This window comes from Choristoneura fumiferana, chromosome 11 (assembly GCF_025370935.1).
Source record: "Choristoneura fumiferana chromosome 11, NRCan_CFum_1, whole genome shotgun sequence".
Lineage (NCBI taxonomy): Eukaryota > Metazoa > Arthropoda > Insecta > Lepidoptera > Tortricidae > Choristoneura > Choristoneura fumiferana.
The window spans coordinates 14794583-14820317 of NC_133482.1; the positions used below are offsets into that span (position 1 = coordinate 14794583).

The 25735-nt window shown below is 37.9% G+C and overlaps 2 protein-coding genes across 4 annotated transcripts in view; both read right to left on the reverse strand.

Moving 5' to 3' along the window:
* Positions 1-25735, reverse strand: part of LOC141432872 (protein turtle homolog A-like) — a 414047-nt gene that overhangs the window by 257891 nt on the left and 130421 nt on the right. For all 3 annotated transcript variants that reach the window (XM_074094681.1, XM_074094682.1, XM_074094680.1), the window contains one exon: positions 8516-8728. In XM_074094681.1, the coding sequence (XP_073950782.1) occupies positions 8516-8591 (76 nt within the window). In that variant the 5' untranslated portion in view covers positions 8592-8728. The remainder of the gene's footprint in view (positions 1-8515; positions 8729-25735) is intronic.
* The window catches only part of LOC141432896 (SCP2 sterol-binding domain-containing protein 1-like), a 532736-nt gene that overhangs the window by 22759 nt on the left and 484242 nt on the right, over positions 1-25735 (reverse strand). The window lies entirely within an intron of this gene.

The following is a 25735-nucleotide window of genomic DNA, read 5'->3' on the forward strand; positions in this document are numbered from 1 at the left end:
CGTGTTCGGTTCAAACTTGGTGCTCTGCGGCTTTTTAAAAGTTTCTACATAATTTAACTTGCGATGTTTTTTAAATCCAACCTTGCCAGTCTACTCACACTTTTGGTAATCGAATTGATCAGTAAGGTACCCATTAATAGTAGTTGGATTACAATGCAATAATACTCAAAAAAAAAAACACATTTAGCAAAAGTTATTTTGGCAAAAACTATTTTTTTTTTCGCTAAAGCTGCATCTATTTACATCGTTGTAATAAATATTTTCGTAACCAAAACTGAAACATAAATAACAGACACGAGCATTTTCTGCCACACAATTTTTTATCTTTCATCCTTGAGCTATCTGTGGAAGCTATAAAAGGCGTTTTTCAGAGCTGCAACCTCTTTAGTAAGACGGCAAAGTACTCGTGTGAATCCTGAATGAGACTGAAATATATCTCAGCTCCTGACTCTCGAGTGCAACGAGTATTTTAAAAAGTTACGTGCCCATTTTTACCTTGAATTTTCCATGAGCTACTTCTTAGCTATATTGATATATACGTTAATGGTTACGCTTCAGATTGGAGTATTTCCGTTTTGCTATTTTAATATCGTCGTAAAAAGAAAAAAAACGTCTTTCTTTGAACTTTGAATTATTAATTCAACAAAAGGTCACGATGGAACAAAATAAAATATTATTTGCGTTTGAGACACGACATTTGTATAATGGGTTGTGACATAAATGATAACTCGTATTCCAAAGGGCAAGGTCATTAAAATATTGAAAGTTAGAAACAAATGACTTGTTCGAAAGTTAAATTAAAATCTTTACGACTTTGTCAAGGACATTAGAATAATGATGAAGTTTACATTGTTCCTAGAACTATATTTCTTAACCATTTTCTTTAAAAAACATTATTATGTTTTACTGCAACATGTCACGTACTCAGATGGTTACAAAATCATTTAGTGTGGGTAACAGCAAGGCGATCGTAATCATTTTCTATTCTCTTTCTACTCTCATATAATATCATTTGACGGAAAAGAATGGCGAATGTGATTGTGGTTCCAAGTAAGTAGGTAAGACAATTTATGTCCTCCGGTTCTAACTTTTATACACTTGACATAGTCCCATAATGCCCATTTAGTTTGCGAAATGACATAGTAAAATGCCAAAGTTGCCAAGCCAATTATTAATTTATTGATTATGAAAGAATTCCACTTCGGATGAAAATTCAAATAACATGAGTGCAATGCAAAATGTTAGAAGTACCTGCATTGGGACAAAATTAGTTAAGTATTCTTTAATTTTTTTATGATAGGATTTAAAGACATTTTTGTTTTGAAAGAGTACGTAAAATAGACTGCCTTCGACAAAAAAAAGTGAAAAAGAGAAAATAAAGAAACTTTATTGAAATTATGCATTAAATTTACTTACAAGAAAAAACAAATGCATTGAAAACAACCCCCTCTTTTTAGACATTGGTTAAAAACAAAATGTCTTTGCCAACAATTCTTTGTTCAATAACCGTGTCAACAATTTGTGGCAGCCCCTTAACAGTTTCGTATTTGATAGTAAATATTGATGGATGTATTAAACTAACAATCATAAGCCTGCGGCCTCAGAGAACTATTCAATAACAGTCATAGAGCCCCACATCGTAGACCCTTCATTATTATACGCCGTCTAATTTCGAAGGTTTTTTTATTTCGTATTTTTGTTACCCTGCATCCCTCCCGAATACCAATTTCTTACAATGTTGTTTTCATTCCATTCCAGTCTATGTCTAGCTCCGTTATTCGTTCATTCCTTTTTTCCACCGTATTGTTATCTTCTTCTGTTTTTTTGAATTGGGAATCAGGTTGCGTTTGTTTGTGATTCGTTGTCGTTCTTTCAAATACAGCGGAGATAATTTTCGTAAAGGTCGTTGATCGTTGTACCCTCAATATTTGATTCGCGGCAATATTGTTCGTATTTCCAGTTCAAAATGTGTCATCATGCGATAAAAAGACACTGTAATTTTTCCCGAAATTGAGTTTTAAATTTGAAAATAGGCGTATCTGAATATAATGTGAAACTCAGTGCACAGCTTTAATGGGTACTTCCTTTTTGTTCAGCAAATATTTCATAAATAAAACTCGTCTGGAAAAAAGATTTCTCACATAGTAATCTTTAAGAATGTGGATCAAGTCATCAAAAAAATAAAAAGTAAAAAATGGGAAATTTTTCACTGTGTCCACAGTGGTGTTCTGAATAAAACACTACATATTTAACAATGAAACGTGAAAACTAATACAATCTGTTTCATAATTTTGAGACGAATATAATCAAACAGTTTTAATTACTTTAACTTTAATCAGTCTTATTAGGTGTGTCCCATGCTTAAATGTTTCATTGTTGATTACCTAAGGTATTTTATATAAACTTCGAATTTTTGCCTACTAAATTGTGCCACTTTAACACGTGATCTAGTCCACGATAATCTAAGAAATACTTTTTATATTAAAAAAAATATCAAATATATTGAATTTATAACCATAATTTAATGAAAAATCTACAAATAAAGCTTAAAATCCTTACGTTTGTGTCAATAATACTGAAAAAGCTCAGTAGACGTGGGTTCCTCCACGTGACGTCAATGCAAACTGAGGTACAGTGGGGGGTTCTTAAGGGTGTCCTTACGCGATAAAGTGCACGATCTGGCAAGGTGGCACTTTAGAAATATCGCAATGTTTCACTGTGTACCTAAGTTTCATTGTTGGACACATAACCCTACTAAAAATCTTTTGTCTATAATAATTCATAATGATGACATTGAAAAATTGTTACTTTGCCTAGTCTCATCGAAGTCTAACACTGGCGATCCATTGACTCATTAAACCTTAAAAACTGAAATCAATACTATAATATTCATCATCATCATCATCATCACCATCATCATCATCAAGTCAGTTGTAGGACGTCAACTTTTGGATACAGGCCTACTCCGACTCCAGTTGCTTCGGTTGAAATCGTCCTGCATCCACCGTGAATCCGCGGTTTTAACCAGGTCATGCCTCCATAATCTGGCCCTCTCATACTGAGAGGAGTCCTGTGCCCAGCAGTGGAACGTAAATAGGCTAAAATGATAATGATGATGATCCCTCCATCTCACATCGCTCATAAAATTCTATAATAGTAAATCTTTTATAACAACTTCTCATTTTCAAGCCAAAAGCTGACACTTAGCGAGCGACTCACATCTTGGCGTATTTTTCACTTACGGGCCAAAATAAGTAAGTTCCTAACGTGGCTGGAGTTAACTTTGGTGTTAAACTTTTACAGGCGCTGGCAACACTGCAACTACTTGTAGGAGCCAGGGAGAACAGCCTTCTTGAAATTAGGTTTTTGTTAAATCTCTATTTAATCAAAGATTTATAAGTTTAGATAAGCCCTTAACATACTTTGACCGCGCCTAAATATTGTGTCAACTCCGAAATGTGTGAGTTCACTCTTTTGGAATTATAACAGACAAAATAGTGTTGGCATTTCGTAAGACAGAATAGATGGCACTACTTTCTCAGTACCACGCCATAGCGTCTAATGTTACTATACTTTTTCGCTGTAATGACAAATTAAAACGTTTGCTTTGGTTTGTTAGTCTAACATCTGGTAGCATGGTGTACGGTTGTGTTGCTCTTAAGATGAGCTCTGGTTGAGTTCGAAACGCGTGTAGTGTGGTGGTGGTGATAGGTGGATTTGTGTGTGTTCTTACAGTGTGAAGGTGAAAGAACTGCATGAACACGCATATCTTGCATAAACGTAGCTATCATTAGGTGAGCAAAGTAATTGTTTTAGTTCAAAGATATGGACCTCCGCAAAGTACCTAACGCCTGATTCAATAAATTAAGTAATGTAGCTGTCCTCTCAGGCCTGAACCCACTAGGTACTAGTCGTAGCGGTATGAAATGCCACTTCCATGCGGCTACATTAGCATTCAGTTTTTTGTTGAATGTTTTTTGCTTATGTTTACTTTAGCAAACGATGCAAACTGATCGTTCAGTGATACAAGTTTCAGCAAAACTACGATAATGTTATAGCGATTTAGAAAAACGGAAAGCTTTGTGTCTTTCTGTTTAATTTTCTGGAACGTTTCGGACGTGATTGTGCTTTGTTAATATAGTATACTAGCGTTTAACGGTTTCTAAATTCTAACTGTTACCGTAAACTGCTTCAACTTTGCCCTCTGGCCCCAACATTGCCTGAGTTGATTTAGAGTCGATAACTTAGCACTCTTATAGGTTTTAAACCTTTATCTGCACGGGAATTATTATTACGGGGGGATAAAGATTTTTAAACCCAAAGGGTGCTAAGTTATTGACTCTAAATCGAAGCAGGCAATGGTGGGGAAAGAGGGCAAAGTTGAAGCAGTTTACGGTAAACGGTGTAAAATGGTAGTAGAAATATGTGTTATAGTATAATTGCGAATACGTTAGGTAATATAGGTTCCGATCTTATACCTCTCTCTAGTATATATACTTCAGTATACTTCTTTCTCTATTCTCTTGATTTCACAATGTAAACTTTCAAGATACTTGGAAACCTTGGCCTCGGATCACAGCGCAATCCCGAGCATGTTCAAATGCAAATGGCGGTATTAGTGTCTCAACGCTTTATAAAACGATGCAATGGCCCAACGGGGAGCGACGAAATCAGAGCTATGCTAAACAGCTAGCTGGCTCCTAAACCTTAGGGGTCTTGTTTAAAAATGTTCGTCTTAAAAGGGTTCTAAGAAACCAACGTCGAGACTGACTGTAAAATAATCCCAGATACAAGACGCCGTGTGTGGATCAATAGGTAGTGTTCTGGGTAAAAAATAATATGATAATAAGTAAGTTAGATAAATTATTATTATTATTTGTTGTATTTTTTTTCTTTAATTGTATAATATAGTTTTTAAGTATTTTATTTGTAATTATATTTTTATGAAAAAATGACTTTCTGCCAAGTTTCTTGCGGCGCATTCTTCTTGGCAATGATGGTCTTTCTGAAAGCGCTGGTAGTTTAAAAAAATGACGTGTAAAAGTGCCCATTGCGGCATATTTACTGAATAAATCATTTGAAATTAGAAAAAATTAAAAAAAAAAAAAAAATTAGTAGATTGTACAACAAGAGCATAAAACGAGCCATTTTACCCGAGGTGTTCATATAGCCACCCGAGCCGGTACGGCGAGGGTGGATAGACACGTCGAGGGGAAAATCAATGGGTTTAATGCTCGAGTTTTACACTCTGCTTTTCACTTCGATGGCGAGGAAATGAAATAGCAACAGTGGAAACAATGATTCACTTTCTATGTACCTTTTATTTTTTATGCATTATTATAATAATTCCATTTTTTAATTTTACTTATTTAGTATGATTGATTTGAATGATTTTAAGTTTTATAGAAATTAAAAATATTTATAAAATATACCGAAACTTTTTTGTTTGTGGCTGTTGACACCTGATTACCTTGGTCTTAAGTTGGTCTTACACGAAGATTTTATTTTATGCACTAGAACATAAAAAGTCATTTTATGTCGCCTAGATACAGCATAAACAAGAATTTTACGAGCATGAGAAGTGAAAAATATATTGAATACTTGCCCGCAGCTACATGCTGCATATCAATAAATTATAATAAAAACCAGGCAAGCGTGAGTCGGCTTATGGAAAAAATTTAAGCTTTGTTTCAAGACCTCAAAGATTATGCAAGTTGATGTAAAGGGCGGGGCGGGGCACATCGCTCGAAGAACATCTATCTTCATCATCATCTTGTGTGAGTGTCTGTGTGTTACTTTTCTTCCGTTGGGGAAGAAGAGTTCTGGAGTGGCGACCACGAACGGGAAGACGAAGCCTTGGCAGGCCTCCTACTAGATATTCAGTGAGACTAACGACATTGTGAGAGTTTCGGGCAACCCTAGTGGATGCAAGTCGCGAGTTGAAAGAAGGCCTTTGTTCAACAGTGAACGTCTTCCAACTGAAGATGATGATGATCTAGACCTAATTGTTTTGACGTTTAGATATACAATCGGAAGTCTTCGGAGTTATTAGGGCTCCGTACCCAAAGAGTAAAAACGGAAACCCTATTACTAAGAATTCGCTGTCCGTCCGTTCGTCTGTCACCAGGCTTTATCTCATGAACTTTGTACTAAAAACATAATACAATGAATATTTAAGGGGGCTCCCATACAGCAAACGTAATTTTTTTGCCGTTTTTTGATAATGTCTAATAAATGTTTTGTAGATGGCACTGAACCCTTTGTGCTCGAGTCCGACTCGCACTTGGCCGGTTTTTAAGATAAAACATGTGAATATCCATAGACTATAAACTCTTTATTCCAACCGCTTAGCGAAATGCCGCAAGCACATTGCATCGCTTTGAAGTATACCTACTTAACTTTACATCTTTCTGTTTACAAACATTATCGAAAAACTATAAAACAAAATCTTTCGCTATCTCCGTTGAAATTCAACTCTGAAAGTTGGCGAATCCTCGCGTATTTAAGTCCAGTGGCAAGTGGCGGTGCCATTTTATGGTCGCTGTCGTCCATAAAATCTGGACCTCTACTAAAATTAGAACTTCGTATCTTGCCGTCCCGTTGGTGCTTATATCATTTACTACGAGAGTGAGAGGGACGGTACGAAACGAACTTCGATTTTAGAATTCCGTAGTATCCCCCCCTGGTTGGATGAACCTTGCTATAATCTTCCTTGTTAGACTACGTTAAAGCTGTTTTGAGATTGTTCAGCTTGGATTGCTTTACGTAATGAGTTATATAAGATGTTTAGTGTATTACGCCACCTTTCTCTGGAACCATTGGATAAGTTGAAGTTTTAGTGCTGTTAGAACACTTGTAGAAATATGGCGAAAGTTCGGAAAAATGTTTATGCTTGTTTATAAAAATATAAACCTTAGTATCAAGCTTAAGCAAAGAACTTAAGCAAATAAGCTTAAGAAAGAATTAAGGAGATACTACGGTATCCCCTTACTTTACAGCTTTTACATCTTTATTAGCAGCTATTGCTGTTGATATGAAGATTATGAGGAAAAAACCTTCGTCGGTCATGCCATTAAATTGGAAAAAATCTTAACAGCACGATGTAGGATGATGAGCGCATCTAATAGTGCAATACGGGTAGAAAAGAGGCTTAAATTATTCAAATGTATTCAACTAGCTCCATCCTGTGAAGAAGCTGTACAACAGTATTACCAAATGAGTAGGGCTAATACCATAATGTTAAGAAATTTTACCTATAACTTAAGAGAAGTCTATTCGTTCCATTCTCCATACACACGTAGTCCCGGTCTCATTTGAAAACTAGGCAATAGAAAAAGATGACGTTTTGTAAGTATGGACTAGACGTAATTATCTATGCCTGTGGTTTTTCAGATTTTCATATAAATGAGTAATATCAGAATTACAGGAGCTCAAAAGTTGCCAAAAAAAAGATGTCAACTTTTCACGAGAATTACAGACTAATAAAGCATTTTCACAAAAATCTAAAAAACCACAGGCATAGAAAATATAATGAATATCTTGATTGTAAAATATCATTGATTTCTGTGCTATACTTTTCGTATAACATGAGGACAACGAAACCCAAAATTCAACCGCCCGAATCTTGAAAAGCCTACAGCTACCTCGATATAAATTACGGACGTCGTTGCGGAAGGCATGGGGGGGACGGCTGTGAGCGCTTATGTCACGACCGATAAAGACAGCAATATCCCAAATGAATACCTAACGCGGCCGTGCGGCCGGCAGGGAAACTTCTCTTAAACACATGATGTGAGTCAGATGGTTGAACTAAGACTATCCTAAGACTACACTTCCATCAGATATATGTGAGGATGTGCTGCGAGGAACGTGTTTTTGTGACCCAATAGAAAAGCTTCGTTTACATCCTCGCTCCAGCTGCTTCGACGGAGCCGTGCTGTGCCAGGATAGGTAAATGAAGCGTGTCTATATGTTCACAAAAGACACATTTGACGCAAACGGGTCGATTAACTTTTTCTTGTCACACTTTGCTATAATTACGGTCTTCTGAGTAACTCTTTAAACCGTAAGCTTATAAGATCAAACTTGCCAAACGTGCATTATTGTGCTAGTTTTAAGCCCTTTCTATAAAGAAAATACTAACTGAGACATGGATGCACAGAAAAAAACAGAAAAGAGACCAGCGCCCATCGAACCCAGGTCTTATCAGGATCTAATCATCTATTTTTGTACAAAAAGACTCCAAAAAAGCCAATCATAATTTGATTGCTTAGTAGCGACATCTCTTGTCTGGGTGAGCGGTAAGTTCCGAAAGAATGTGACGTCTCTCGATGAGAGCGGAACATAGATGTCGCTAGTGCTGCTGATAAGTAGCGTAGTAGATAAAAAGAAACCTGACGGGACAGAATAACAACAAGAAATAGTTGATCCATCTCACATCCTATCACACATCTCTCGTGGAATCGCGGCCGAAATGTTCGAAAAATGTATGTTCTATCTGTATTAAAACACTTACCATTACTCAAGTTGGCGATGACCACCCCCACTACTGCCGCGGTCGCCAGCAGCCGCAGCGCTGTCATGACGGCCATCACAGCATCATCACCATCACTATCACATCACAAGCACGACACAACACAGCACAGCGTACGGGGCCGCGTCATCAGAACGTCCTAACGTTTTAAACGTTATTTGAGGCGGTAAAACATCGACTTTGTATTGGTGGCATCTGAAACAAGGACATATTTAGTAAGACTTTTTATTAAAATATCAAGGTATTAAACAGTGCATACCGACACTTAAAACTATGGACTGTTTCGCCACAATTATCGTTGATCATCATCATCCCAGCCTATATACGTCCCACTGCAGAGCACAGGCCTCCCCTCAGAATGAGAGGGCTTGGGCAGTTCCCACGCGGGCCCAGTGCGGATTGGGAACTTCACACGCACCATTGAATTGCTTCGCAGGTTTGTGCAGGTTTCCTCACGATGTTTTCCTTCACCGTAAAGCTCGTGGTAAATTCCAAATGTAATTCCGCACATGAATTTCGAAAAACTCAGAGGTGCGAGCCGGTGTTTGAACCCACGATCCTCTGCTTGAGAGGCCATAGGGCAAACCACTCGGCCATCACGGCTTCGTGTATCGTGTATGTTATGTGTGTTCGGTATCGTTGATAATCCATATTAATTAAATGGGACGGATCGGCCAATGGTTAGAGACCCTGACTACGAAGCTTGAGGTCCCGGGTATGATTTCTAATGGAGGCAGATATTTGTACGAAATATGCACGCTTGTTCTCGATTCTTGGATCCTTAATATGTATGTCGTCGCGCGCGTATATTCGTAACATTATAGTTGCTGTTTTGATTACCTAGTACCGGATCTTATCTCTGATTGGTTGATTTAAATTGTAAAGTGCAGTGAACGCAGTGTGGTGGGGCGAGTATCGCTTCGGCGCCATTACACGAGGACAGAGTCGATGTTCACTAGATTGCCGACCACCGTTGAGAACGGTCAATTCCTGTTCCATCGAACCTGTCACGTTCACAGTCACTCCTGTAAGTGCCTACCTACCTGTGATTCCAAATAATTACAAGTTGCAAGATAATCTGCGTTTCTCTGTATCGCCCACCGACATGGAACCTCCACCACGAGACGACGGTGATGATCCACCTACCGCTCCGTTTCGTCTCGCGCCGTCATGTATTATATTATTATTTATCTATCTAACTATGTTTATCCATTGTCTAGTATTTATAACACAGCCTTGCTCACTTTAGGACTAGTTCAGTTGGTGTCAAGTGTCCCATGATATATATTTTTTTATATTGTGCAACTATAATTATGTATATAACATTAGCATAGCATGATGATTTGGTCATTTGAACTCAATTTTCAGCCTGGGTTCGAACCCATGACCGGAGCATCATGGGTTAGAGGTTTGACCTATGCCCTCTTAAGTCTCTACTTAAAGAAGCCATAGGTCAAACCTCTAGGCTACCATGTTTTATTCTTCTTTACATGTATATATCGAACATCATTAAAAATGTTAGCAGAGAAATAGTTAACCAAAGATGCTAGTTAAACAGGAAAGAATTTTACTACAAATATACTCGTAAACTTTATTCTCCATAATTAATTTTCTCACTGAAATTTTTCACGGCGTCGATTAATAAATTTCCACGGTTATTTTGCGCAAAGTTACCGTTAGGCTTTGACCAGGTTTTTAAATAGGTTTGATTTTAGAAACAACTTTAAGTTTATGCCATTGAGTACCGTCCGTGGGATAGTCAATAAAGCGACGGCGCTTTTAGAATGTCGATGATAAAATTTACGTTATTTTTTTAGGTTGGCAATACGGTATTCGACGATAAATGGAATATATTTTTTTGCGTTATAGTTGTTACTTATATTTAGTTAAGATTGTTTTATATTAAAATGTATGAAGGTACATACATAAATATATAAATGTTTCAAATGCACATTTTAAAAACTATTGGGGCAATATTTATGCGGAATTCAATTAACCCATCAATTATTTTAAGTTTGTCAATTGAGAGAATAATAAAGAGTTTACATACATACATACATACATATTTTACTTTTTTTATAACTTACTAGGAATTGTGTCTCACCAGGTAAATATGTATTTTAAATTCTAATTATTAATTAATGTTCCGTATTTCAAATGCAAACCTACCTTAATCTCATTTTAAATATTATAGCAGTAATAATTTGCCTAATCCTAGCACACCAACCCTTTCTATATGAAAGCTACCGCACTATTCCCCCGGATATCAAACAGCTATCCCATCTGAAACTCCAAATTTCAATTTTCCAACGTGTAAGGTCGCCCAATGTTGTACGAAGGCGGTTCGTGCCAGAATTCCAATTTCGAAATTTGCACCGAAACGTCGCGTCATCACCGTATCTACGAAATGATTTTGTATTTCTGTTGGCAGCTGGCAACTTTGCGAATAATGGAGTGACGTTATTCGTGTTCTGGTATGTTGGACATATTTTACTTAAAATCAGATACTCTCTTTTAGTTATCTGAAAAATTGGATTAGTAGCTTTGAAATATAAAATTATTACTTTCCACACCTGTCCTTCAGAAAAATAACTTTTCCTCCCTGACGAGAGGGAGCAAAGTGCAACTTTTCTGTTCAAGGCATTTCGAAGTGTTTTATAGCAAATGGCATTTTTTGAAATTGATAATTGTAAAGCCACGCCATTTTCTATGCTGGTTGTTCTTTAATAATATTTAGAATTATTTTTTTCTAGTCTCTTAATGCTCGGTGTGAAAACTTCTATGAGCCACTCGGGAACAAAATAATTTTCATCATGGCCGTTAACACTTGAATCCCTCATTACGCTCAAGATTCTACTTTAGAATCCCTCGCTACGCTCAGGATTCTATTGCAGAATCCTTCGCTATATTCTGGATTCAATGTACGCCCTCGCCGTAAATACACCATTTTGCTCCCTCGTGACACAAATAACTATTGCTCACCCGCGACCTTAGGATAGCTATGTCTAGGCAACAAATGTGTCTTTATGCAGCTCTTCCACCTCCATACCACAAAACAGATAGCTACAGCAGTCAATCTCATATATGTACTTAAATTTTTAACCGACTTTAAAAAAGAAGGAGGTTCTCAATTCGAGTGTATGTTTTTTTTATTCGACTGGATGGCAAACGAGCAAGTAGATCTCCTGATGGTAAGAGATCACCAGCGCCCATAAACACCTGCAACACCAGGGGATTGCAGATGCGTTGTTAACCTAGAGGCCTAAGATGGGATACCTCAACGCGATAACTCCGTTATTTTCAAGGTTTTTAAAGTCGGTTCCATTCTTTGTTAAAAAAAAATCATACCTAAGCTCGGAGATCGCCTTAGGGTTGTCGACTATGACTTATGCATAAAAAACTATCGTGGTAGTGGCACTCGTATCTATTGTTTGATTTATTGTCGAGAATGAAACAGGAAGAATGAAAATATAAATTAATAATAACTAAAGTATTTTAATTTTAATGTCATTGTTACCACTGGTAGTTTAAAAAACGACACGTCACCGTTTAATGTTGAATTTAAAGAACCGTTCACTGAACAGTTATACTAACTTTTTTTAGTTGCACCATTATTTCACAAAAAAGTTCACAGACGCGTGTCCCAAGCGGATGGCAATCGCGCTCGCACTGGTCCCAACCGGTCCGAGATATCGTGTCCGTGAACAGTGTCTATGTGTGCGTTACTCGAGCGCACTTTATATGTAGACTAGCTTTTACCCGCGGCTTCGCACGCGTAAACTATTCGGTGTGGTAGCTGCAATTGAAATTTTCGGGATTTTACAAAATTCCCCTGGAAATTTCCAATATTTATATCGTGGTCTTCATTGAGGTTGTGTTGTGAATAACTACAAAATTCAAGACTCTAAACCCAGTGCTGAAGTTTCAAAATTTTTCCCTATCCAAATTCAAATGCAAAATTCAAATTCAAATCATTTACTCAGTAAATAGGCCGCAATGGGCACTTTTACACGTCATTTTTTATACTACCAGCGCTTTCGGAAAAACCATCATTGCCAAGAAGAATGCGCCGCAAGAAACTTGGCAGAAAGTCATTTTTTCAAAATAAAATAGGTATCCCGTGGTAATATCGGGTCAAAAAGTCGTCTTTGTGTTTTTCTAGACATCCAGCTTCCTACATACCAAATTTCATGACTCTAAGCTCAGCGGTTAATATTTCAAGATTTTATCCCTATCCCGTGGGAATATCGGGGTAAAAAATAGCCTATGTATTATTCCAGAGGTCCAGCTACCTACATACCAAATTTCATGTCTCTAAGCCCAGTGGTTGTTATTTCGAGATTTTATCCCTAGGTATCCCGTGGGAATATCGGGTCAAAAAGTCGCTTATGTGTTATTCCAGACGTCTAGCTACCTACATACTAAATTTCATGACTCTAAGCCCAGCGGTTATTATTTCAAGATTATATCCCTATCCCGGGGGAATATCGGGATAAAAAGTAGCCTATGTGCTATTCCAGAGGTCCAGCTACCTACATACTAAATTTCATGGCTCTAAGCCCTGCGGTTGTTATTTCAAGATTTTATCCCTAGGTATCCCGTGGGAATATCGGGTCAAAAAGTCACCTATCTGTTATTCCAAACGTCTAACTACCTACATATCAAATTTCATGACTCTAAGCCCAGAGGTTGTTATTTCGAGATTTTATCCCTATCCCGTGGGAATACCGGGATAAAAAGTATCCTATGTTTTAATCCAGGTTATAAACTAACTTTTCGCCAAATTTCATCCAAATCCGTCCAGCCGTTTCAGCGTGAAAAAGTAACAAACATACTCACTCACTCACTCACTCACTCACATACTCACTCACTCACAAACTTTCACATTTATAATATTAGTAGGATTGAATTCTGTACCTATCTATTTTGTATCCATACTGTGAGCACACACAAATCACACAAACCCAACTATCACCACCACTACACTACGCTGAAGCGTTTCACACTCATGCTACTAGACGTTATGCCCTGATCACACGTACCGAGTAGAGTGGCGAGAGAGTGTCCTCGGCCGAGTGCTCGGTTCGTGTGTACTATGTGACGAGTACTCGGCCTAGTACTCGGCCGAGCAAACCCTGGTTTGTTTACTAGGCCGAGTGCCCACCCCCGCAACTCCTCTCAGCATACCCCGCGCCGACTCGCTCGCCACTCGGCAGGTATGAACTCGTTCACTCGCCACTCGCCAGTCAGTAGCGTTGTCGTAGCGAGCGGCCGCGCAACCGCGTATTGGCCACTGTCACCAGGAAAATCAAAATGCGTGTAAACACCTACTCGCCTACCCTATTCTCACGGCCGAGTACCAATTTGCTGTCTCGCCATGCTACTCGGTACGTGTGATCAGGGCAATAAACTAACAACGACGACGATCCATCCTTGCTGTGTTATTCAGCAGACACAATGACACATGAAATGAAATAAAAAAAAATTACAAATAGAAAACAGTTACAGAAATACCCAGGTTGAAATTACCAAAAACAACACGCATTATCATTCGTTATAATGACATCTCTACATTCCATGTTCTAATGTGATTGCGATGTCCACTAGCACTCATTGTTCGACGACACCGTCGATTCCTTTTTCATTTTAAGTTCATTTTGAATAGCTCTATCGCTCGCTTAATATCCAGACTTCAACGTTCACGTTTATGCAGAGTCATGCTTTTGAAACTTCCATTTACATTAACTTTTATATGAACTAGTTACTGAAATTTCAAAAGTGTTCCAATATTTCCAACTACTTCTAGGAAATTATTCTTTTCAGCATCTACCAGTTGAAAACAGAGAGTTTTTACTTTTTTATATATATATTTTATTTGATTTTGCGATTTTACCTTATAAATTACATATGTTACTTTAATAATAACTATGTACTTACTTACTTAACTAAAAAAATAACTAACCTAAAATTACCCTTCTCCCCCTGCATCATGCCTTATTTAAAGTGTCCCCGTCAAACTGGACGTATTGCCTATCTGCACCGTACTGGATACCTTTATAAGTTGTATTTAATATATACGGCGCGCAACTTTGTATAGATCCAAGTCAATGAAAATGTTTTAAGCAAAGAAGCTAACAACATAAAGTATAGTATTGTATTGTACGTAAGTCAAATTATAATATGAAACTTATGTTACTATTTCCGTTTGTATAAAAAATTCGCGCTGTTATATTTCGCGCTTTTGCCCGCGGCTTCGCCAGCGTGGAATTCGGTTATCACGCGCTGTTTCCTCGGGAACAGTGCATTTTTCCGGGATTAAAAGTAGCCTATGTCACTCTTTGATCCATAAAATATCTCTATGCTAAAAATCTCGTCAATCCGTCGCTCCGTTTCGTCGTGAAAGACGGTCAAACATACAAACACACTCTTCATGTCTTTATATTTTGGAGGTAGCTATTATTGTTAAATGTAATGAGTCTCTATTTGTAAAGGTTTCAGACACACGTAAGCTCCCAGTATCATAATACCCTAAGGCATATAGGATGCAAAACTGCGCTGATGCAAAAAAGTTTACTAGGAATGGCACCACACATATAATAAAATTCCCGCTAATATTAAAGTACTGAATCTTAATCAGTTTAAGAAGAAATTGACATCTTTATTATTGGATAAATGTTATTATAGAGAATCCCTTAAATTTTTAAAATCTTTGTAATTTACCTATGTTATACAAATAAATCATTTCATTCATTCATTCACAGATTATCGCATTTATTTCGCATTTACTATGGACTGTGGATTCCTCTAAAATAAAAGCTTAGTTTAGATCTACAGAAAAACGTGTAGCTGCATTAAAGCAAACCACTTTGAAGTAGTCAACCAAGCGTCGCTGTGTGCAACTTGTGCGATTTTTCTTTGAGATCTAAACCGAGTTTCAATTCTATGGTCTATCCATTATTAGTCTGTCATAACAGCGGGGGTTAATGAATCATTTGGCGGAGGTCAGCCTAATGGCCGGTAAATTATAGCCGTTAAGATCCAGGTTGCTCGCTGAAAGGTGCGCTTTAGTGTTATAGTGAGTTATTGGCTCTATAAAACGTTACGTTTTTAGGCGGTAGTGAGTGGAAACATCGATGTTTTTCGCAATACGATAGAATGGTTGGATCGATATTTGCGATGTATGGTTTGATAGTGTGGTGGGGTTCATGGTAGATCTCATTTTCTAAGATGTTTAGAGTTGAGTTGGGTACTTACTTAACTAAGGGACCTACATACCTGAATAAATTAAAGTTTTATGTTTTTTAATGTATTTTTGTAATTTAGGTTGCATTTCTGGCTTTAATAGTTAAATATTAAGTTAATTTTAACATAATTTTTGTATCGAATTTACCTAGAAAACTGAGTAAAAATGATAAAATTTAACTACCATGCCGGACAAAATTTATTTTGCAAAACATTTCACGAAACAAACATAGAAATTTTTATTTTGTTTCTACAATAAAGAGTTTACATACATACATACATGTTACTCAAGAGATATTTGAAAAATCCAAAATTAAACAATAACTCACGATTATAAGTCAAAAACGTTCCTATTAGTTTCGGTCATTTCGGAAGATCTTTTTCATAGATGAGTCCGTTCACGACAGTGGCGCCCCCCGCGCTGCCTCGCACTAGACCTCTCCTGACTTATAATCGTCGGTTGAACCATTTAATTCTGTACTTTTTTCACAGCAGATTTTTATTTGAAGTCTTAACTTATTGTAAGTCGATTAGACATTAAGAAAGAAAGAAAGAAAGAAAACATTTATTCGTGACATTAAAAAAGACAGCAACAATAATAAAAATAAATTAAAAAATTGTTACGTATGCATGTCACGAAATGGTCCCGAATCAGCATTCTGCCGGTCTTGCGAACGGCGCTGGTCTTCCTTTGGGACCATCTGGTCATTAAACATTGAAAAAAAGTACAGCTAAGTGAGACCGATACAATTTTTAGTTTAAGAATATAAAAATACTTTCCTATTTAAATAAAATAAAAAAATACTAACATTACAAAATGGGTTGCCAGTATATAAAAAAGAAATAGGCATAGGCCAGTCTCCTTTACCCTTCTCACTCCTAACAAAAGCAAAAGAAAAAAGAAGAATAGACAAAACAAAACAACAAGCGATTGATTCGCCAACCAAATTGCGATTTCTAAAACTTATTCGACTAAAGAAAGATACAAAGTTGATATACATCAATATTCTTCGGTATCCCAAATAGTAAAGAAATGTGAATAAAAAGTATCAGTACAGTTGCCATGAAACAATTTGTGTTTCAAATAAATAAGGCCGTGCAACCATTAAGATTGTTTTTTTGGAATCTATTTGTATTTTTTATTTCAATTCCAAATTTTTTGTTACTTTTACGGTCATCCTGTAAAACCCATATCGAAAATACGAACTGAAATATAGATGCATAGAAAAACCAAAAAAATAAGACCAGCGCTGGGAATCGAACCCAGGTCCTCGGCATTCCGTGCCACGTGCTATACCACGTATACCACGTATCGATTGTCCAGTGGTGGTGTAGTGGTATAGCACGTGGCACGGAATGCCGAGGACCTGAGTTCGATTCCCTGCGCTGGTCTTATTTTTCTGGTTTTTCTATGCATCTATTATATTTCAGTTTGTATTTTCGATATCGATTCGATATATTTAAGACGTGCATTTGGAACAACCCTATGCTCGGTACAAGGGACATTAAGGGCACTAAAGTTATATCATAACGACTCATAGTCCTTTGACATTAAGTTCCATCAACCTTGCTGTTTTACACCTTGTCAATAGCACGACATAAATGAAGGGTCAACGGAAAGAACATGCTTAGTCACCATTTTTAGGGTTCCGGAGCCAAAATGGCAAAAACGGAACCCTTATAGTTTCGCCATGTCTGTCTGTCTGTCTGTCCGTCCGCAGCTTTGCTCAGGGACTATCAATGCTAGAAAGCTGTAATTTTGCACGGATATATAAGTAAACTTTTAGGGTACCTCCCATAGACGTAAAGTGGGGGTGATTTTTTTTCTCATCCGACCCTATAGTGTGGGATATCGTTGGATAGGTATTTTAAAACCATTAGGGGGTTGCTAAAACGATTTTTCGATTTAGTGATTTGTTTGCGAAATATTCAACTTTAAAATGCAAATTTTCATTAAAATCGAGCGTCGTCGTCCCCCCCTCTAAAATCTAAACCGGTGGATGTAAAAACTTGAAAAAAATGAGCATTATTAGTAGTTCATGATTAAATAGCAGCCTAAGGTATAAAATATACCTAAACTTGGAACTTTCCGTATAAAATAAGAAATCCTTAGAAAAGTATTACTTAATTTTTTCGTATTGGCTACGGAACCCTATTTTGGGCGTGTCCAACACGCTCTTGGCCGGTTTTTTTAAATTGAGATTTTAATCTCAAAATGTAGAGCTCACAAAGTACTATGACTTACCACTGAATTAAATAATCTGAAAACATAATAAAATCTATTTTTTTATCTTTTAAATAAATGGTAACCATAGTAATTGTTCGTGATGACTAACTTTCAAACCGCTATAACTCAAAAAGTTGCTTAGGTGACTAGACACGTTCTTTCCGTGGACCCTTCAAATAATGTCACCGAAACGTCAACCGAGATAGTTTGTTTTCTTCTTTCAAAATGAGGAGTCAGTAGACCAGTAACCGGATCATCATCATCGTCATCTCAGCCTTTACCGATTGTGGCCTGTAACACGAGAAAATAATTAAAACATTGACCATACTCGACAAATTGGACAACTTTAGTTCAGCGACTTTTAAAAAAAAAAAAATATTTTTTTTATTACACTTTAAAGTTTATTGGAAAAAGCAACGTAAAGCAAAATGCTTGATGTTTGTACGGTGTCAGTTGAATTCTAGGATGCCGTAAATTAATAACAGTATTTACTTTGTATGAAAAATAGATAATCGAAGTATTTCATTATTTTTAAAAATCGCTGAAGTAATAATGTTCGCTTTGACGCGATCTGTGATTTAATTATTTGCTTCTATTACAGGCCACACCCAGTATATACGTCCTGCTCTTCTCTCAAGATAAAGATAACAGGGCTTGGGTTGTAGTTCCCACGCGGGCCCAGAGCGGATTGGGAACTTCATACACACCATTGAATTAATTCAAGATGTTTTCCTGCACCGTAAAGCGCGTAGTAAATTTAGAAAGTTACTTGATATTTCGAAACACTAACCCTCTGTTTCGCCATCCATTGATTAAATTAATTTGACGGATAAATGTGATGCCGTCTCTGTTTGTTTTGTTAGAATAGACGAAACGGCATATCATTTATCTAGAAGGTGAAACAGCCCCTAAAATATGAAAGCAAATTAGACAAAAAGCCCAAAAACGTGAAGCAAAATATTCAGTAAAATTTCAAACCGCATTGAAAAAATCGCTTTGACTCCACCCAATATCCTAAAATGGAACGTACGTAACTTATAAAATTGGATACAACCATACAGAAGCTGGAATGTGTATCGCTCTAGGTTTTAAAAAAAATCAATATGGCACTCGATCTCAAATAGGATTGGGCATTTGATGTGGCATTCCATCCGGGCGATTTTTCCGCGTATATAAGGTCGTTTTTGGCATTCGCGCTTACACCCTATGTAGAATAAGCCGAACGTGCGTTTACGCGCTCATTGCTGCGTGTCCGGTGCTCTAAGAAAACTAAATAGAAAAAAAACAAAGATTATAACTAGGCATCGGAGTTTTCATCGCACATTAAGACGTTAGCGAGCCATAGAGTCGACATCATTTCACTTTATTGTGAAGTTCCCAATCCGCACTGGGTTCGTATGGGAGATGCCCCGAGATGATGATCACTCCGGTAACTCAATCAGTTCTGCTTCGATACTTTCCCAGTAAATAAGTTAATGAGGGCTATCGCTTATGAATTCGCCACTAGAGGCGCTAGTGTAGCGTGAGGTCTCCGAAATGTCAAATCTCATAGTTTTTGGGTGAGCTACGCGGGTTTATTTATAATTAGAATAATTTTGTGAATATTTTGCAATATCTGAAATTAATTATGGCAAATATGCGTTCCGGGGCAATGAATGTCTGTGTTTTGAGGCAGTTTTGTCTGTCGGAAACCTTTGTCCTCCCTTTTTTTCCGAATAAAACGGGGACTATGCAACATTGTGGCATGCTCGATATTTTTATGGTACGGTTTAAAAGTGTATTAAATATGATTTTAATCTAAACTTTGTTTTCACGCCCGTAATAACAGACTTTGAAAGCCATAATTAAAAACCTCACGCAACAGTGCGCCATCTAGTGAGACAAAAAACGATAGCCCTCATTACCACACGTGTCAGCAATGCGACGGATGCTGACGCAAATGTCCACGTGTTTGTGTTAGATTATTCCGGGGAATTAATTACGGCGTCTAAATTTGGCAGGTTTGATCTGCATCGGCCACAATGTTCTGTACAATCGATGTCAGATGGTATCAAAACAGCCAATACGATGTGGGTATAAAAGTAAAGGGCTTATAAAAAGTAAAAAAAACCGGCCAAGAGCGTGTCGGACACGCCCAAAATAGGGTTCCATAGCCATTACGAAAAAAATAAGTAATATTTTTCTAAGGATTTCGTATTTTATACGGAATCTTCCAAGTTTAGGTATATTTTATACCTTAGGCTGCTATTTACTCTTAAACTACTAATAATTCTCAAGCAAACTGAGCCGTTATAGTTTTACTTGTAAGTTTGATATACTTACTACCATCCTGATTTTTTTCAAATTTTTCCACCCACCGGTTTAGATTTTAGAGGACGTTGGGGGGACGCCCGATTTTAATGAAAATTTGCACTTTAAAGTTGAATACTTCGCAAACAGATCACTGAATCGTAAAAACTCCTAATGGTTTTAAAAGACCTATCCAACGATACACCACTCTATAGGGTTGGATGAGAAAAAAAAACACCCCCATTTTACGTCTATGGGAGGCTTTTTTTTGAATTTTTTATTGTACCATTTTGTCGGCATAATTTATATATATATCCGTGAAAAATTACAGCTTTCTAGCATTGATAATCCCTGAGCGAAGCCGCGATCGGACAGATAGACAGACATGGCGAAACTATAAAGGTTCCATTTTTGCCATTTTGGCTCCGGAACCCTAAAAAGTGAAGGGCTTAGTGGACCAATTACTCTCCTAGAATCATCATCATCAGCCGGAAGAAGTCCACTGCTGAACAAACGCCTCCCCTTTAGAACGCCACAATGAATGAAAGAAAGAAAGATAGAAAGAAAGAAAGAAAAGTTTATTTTGGCTCCAAAAAGTGCCACCTAAAACTAAGACTAGAACTAGCACTAAAACTATGACAACTTGCCCCTTGCATTTACCAATGCCCGCAACTCTCACGATGTCGTCGTGTGTCGTGATGTTTCGGGAATACTCACGAAAATTTCAATTCAACTGACAGAACTGGTTTTATCGGGGCGATGCCGCGGGGCAGAAGGTTGTTGGGGAATAAATCCTCGAATTGATTGATCGGGGCACGACCGCCCGCGTACTAAAGATTTCCTCTGTCATTATTTTAGCCCGAATCCTCGGGTTTCCTCACGCGGAAACTCTCCGGAGTAAAATTAATGGAACGTAAATAATTCTAAGAAAAATATTAGAGTAAAAATCAACTAATGGAGATGTTAAAACCGTTTGAAGCGGCGTAAGCAAATTAGTTGATTCGGGGAAGTGTTCCAATGGAATAGGTTATTTTTATGAACGTAAACATAGAGCTACCTAGTTCGAAAAAGAAGAATTTTATAATTGGAGGAGTAGAAATGTCACCTAAAAGCGGGAGGCATCTGTACATGACTGAAAAAACAAAAGCAATTCAGTGGCAGGCGTGACGTACTTGATCGGCACTGGGCTTGCGTGGTTCTCTCTGCTACCGAAGTTCTCTCATTCTGAGAGGAGGACTGTGCCCAGCAGTGAGACGTACCTATATGGGTTTTGATGAAGATGATGATTCGGTAAACACTGTAAACCAATGAATAAATAAATAAAAACAAACAAGTAAGCCACTTCAACACTGTAAACTATCTCTCCCGGGTACTGCCATTTTGCAACGTAACGTTTGGCAACCAGTTTCATTTCGCAAACTCGAAAACAGTAAATATTTCAGGATTTATTTCAGAGCCATCGTGTAGAACCCTTTAGGTTAGGTTAGTTTTATAAAAATCCAGAAATATTTACAGATTCAAAAATATAAAACAGTTGGGAAATGAATAGTTGCGAAATAAAACAGGTTGCCAAACGTTATTCGCCGAAATATTGTTGTTGTTTCTTTAAAAAAATATGGCTCTGTCCATTGGAGGACAATTTTGCCAGTGTCTAGTAGTTTTTGCCGTTGTACGGTAAAAAAAATTCTAGAAAACGAAATATGAGAGGTAATGGTGGATGAACGATGACAGCCCGAAATATTAGTAATCCCTATTTCTCCATCTCTTGCCATTTTGGTGACATATGTCATGCCGTAATCGTGGTGGTGACGTTTGACAACAGAGAAATATTGCTCAAAACAAAACTGTTGTCAAAGAGGCCGAAGGTTTGCGTGGTGTTTCTAAAGCTATAGTTCTGTAACCGTAAATTTTATTACCAGGTCACGAGCAATTACGCACATTTGAATTGCACCAAAATGCGGTTTCCAATACTTTGCTGCCAGTTAAAACACACGTCAATCAATACGCGTGCAGCTTACTAATTATTTTGTCATTCGAAACTGCGGCTTGCCGGTAACCGAATTTCCGGTATGGGTATCGGTATTATTCGGCGCCATTATTTTGGTTTCGATGCAAATTTTCGGTGCGGCGTGACCGCATGACTGGGCCTCGTTATGGGCGTGCTGAATGATTGGAATTGTGTTTTTACCAACGAACGTAAGTGAGGGTTATGTATGATCTTGGCATTCTGTTTGTTCTTGTATGTTCTATCCACCGTAGCGCATAGGCCACTCGTTCGAATTTAATAAATATAGTTAGTTTATTTGTCTTTGTCGGCGGCCAATCGCAAAATCCACCAGGTCACGAAATTTCTAAAAGTTGGTCAGGCATATCACGATGTAGGCACGCGAGAAACAATACGACAGATCGATTAGAGCAACGCATTCGTCGATATTCCTAGCTCTATACCGGGCACATCATCAAAAATAAAGAAGAATTTAGGTACGACAAGCGAAGCGAGGAGTTGTTAGTAGGAATTGTGACCACAACGCACGAGCCGAGCGAGCGAAGCGAGCGTGCCGCAGCAGCGGCCGGCGAAGTGCCAGAACCGATATGGCGGCGTTTCATGATATGCCTAGGAATTTCATGATCTGCCTAAACGTCACTAGGAAAATCGATAAACGGTGAGTTTTGAACGATATGGCGGATGTCCCTTTGCCAATTCATAAAATGGCGCCATTTCACGATATGCCTAGGTATTTCGTGATCTGCCGGATTTTAAGATCAGCCGCCGACATCTACATACAATGATTTCTATGAAATAGGAACACGGGGTACAGGAATAGAGGCGACTGAGGATATATAGGCAGGAAACTTATTTAGTAGAAATTTGCTTTAAGGCGCGCTTATAGAAGAATTTTCGGTATTTGAGGGGGTGAAGCAGACGACGCGGCGGAGGCGAATGCGGGGCGTCCAGCGCAACGCCCCGCGCGTCTGTCACGCAGCCCGTTGACGGCCTTATTCTGTTCGTATCCGTATTCTGGTTAATGTGAGTTCCGGATTTTTCGTTCAAATTATAATTACACAATTTTCGGTTTAATTAAGAAATTCTTCGTTTAATGTAAATAGTCTTGGTAATAAAGAAATAATTTATCCCTCTTCATGCCCACAGTTTAATTTGTAATGTAGGTAATGGATAGACATTAAGACTGAATAGGTAGACAGACGAAATAAAAATACATAGGTAAATCAATACAAATAAAAAAAAACAATTTTATTTTAATCTGAAAATCTAGATTACAAGCTAGGCAAATCTATACATATAATAAAACAGTAAAGAAATAGTTGTCTGTTCACTTTTAACAAATCAAATCAAATCGTTTATTCAGTAAATAGGCCGCAATGGGCACTTTTACACGTCATTTTTTAAACTACCAGCGCTTTCGGAAAGACCATCATTGCCAGGAAAAATGCGCAGCAAGAAGCTTGGCAGAGAGTCACTTTTTCAAAATGTAATACTTTAAAACTACAGTATACAACCCTTACCCAAACCATACAGTCAAAAAATGAATGTAGGAACCATGTTCTTAGTACCCATAACACAAGCTTTGCTAAGCTTACTTTGGGACTAGGTCAATAGGTGTGAAATTTCCCGTGATATTTATTTTATGTTCTAAGAAACATGTGCGAGCTGTAGCCAAAGATAAAAAATATGTCTTAGCGCACAGAACAACTTTCACAGATATAAAGATTATGAGTATGCGTAAAGTAGTTATTGCATCAATACAAAAATACAAGTCAGAACACCAGAAACCAGAAGCAATAAGAGGTTGCATGAAAAAACATTTTTTGCAACTCACACGTAGCTGTTTTCCACGACTTGGCCTCACTAATTCGCGGAGGAGCAAGACAGATATTCCATTTTTTTCATTTTTTTTTCAATAAGAGGTTTTAGAAACGAAGTTAAAAACTCCGAAGTTCAGAACTACATCAGAACTGCGTAAGAACTGCACTCCGATTGCCTAAAATGGCAGTCCTCTGACAGTCGGGTGCAGTGCTGATGCAGTTGCACTAACTGCGCAATAACTCCCATTTTGCAGCCGGATTCCAGTTGGAGTGCATGTTTTTGACAATAATTTACTAGTGCAACCAAATGCGACCATCTTATTTTATTAAAATAATTTATGTTAAATAACTTGGCTGAATGCAAGATTTAACCTTTGCCTGCAATTAAATGAGAAAATTGAAACTGTTGTGTCACTATCAGAAATGTCAGTGAATCTGACAAAGGGATCAAGCAAGGCTACTACGACACTTGAAACTCGAAGTTCGTGTCGTGCGGTCCCTCTGACACTTATACTATTTAATACGAGAGCGAGAGGGACGGTACGATACGAACTTCGAGTTTCGAGTTTCATAGTAGCCGCAAGGTTCGCCGCATGTTCGCCGTGAGTAGTATAGGCAACGTGCCTACAATTTGTATAGCAGTCGCGGTAGAATCTGGACGAAGCCGTCCGCGTCCGTGAGCAGCCGAGGCCCGCGCCAACCAGCTTGCGGTCGTAGTACGAATGTGAAATCCGCTCAGCAGGGCTACTACGAAACTCGAAGTTCGTGGGTTGCGGTCCCTCTGATACTTATACTATTTACAGTGGCGTAGCTACCAAGGGGCTAGGCGGCGCAGTGCCCCGGGGCCCTCAAGCTCAGGGGGCCCTCGAAATTCTGCTTTATAGCTGATGATAAAGTTGCTTAGAAAGTATTTGTATATATAATGATTTTACTTCAAAAAACCTTACCAGTTTTGATAGCAGTGGGCCCCATTTTTTTATTTGTCCCAGGGCCCTAGGTTACCTAGCTACGCCACTGACTATTTAGTACGAGAGCGAGAGGGACCGCACGACACGAACTTCGAGTTTGGAGTTTCGTAGTAGCCCTGCTGACTCGGCCCGACTCCGGCCGGTCGATTAGTGTGTGGTAGGTACTTACCGTTTAGGTACTCTAATGCTTCTCATATGTGCTCTGAGTTCACTTATGCGTTTCCTCTTTCGCTTAACTTTTTTAATACTGCGATTACCCATATTATTTGCTCTCAAAAGTAGTACTAGCGCGTTAGAAAAATGTGCACAGGTCCGTCGTCGACTACGTACACGCGTGTACTGGCGACTGGGCAATACTTCGCCGCCGCCGCGCGCTAGAACCGTTTTATTTTGCCAAAGACGAAATAAATTGGTATGATTGATGTACTCAACCTATTGAAAATCAATGAAGCATAAATCTAAATCTACTAAAAAACTATTTAATAAAGCAAATTTTGTGTTGATATTCATAATATTTTTCATAATATTTGGTTTAACGTGTAAATGAAGGCTCTTTTTCAAAAAAATAATCTATCGAGGTTTTTGTCAGCAATCGTGTTTTTGATGAAGTCAAAAACTAGCTAATAGACTGAAAATACACATATAAAAAAA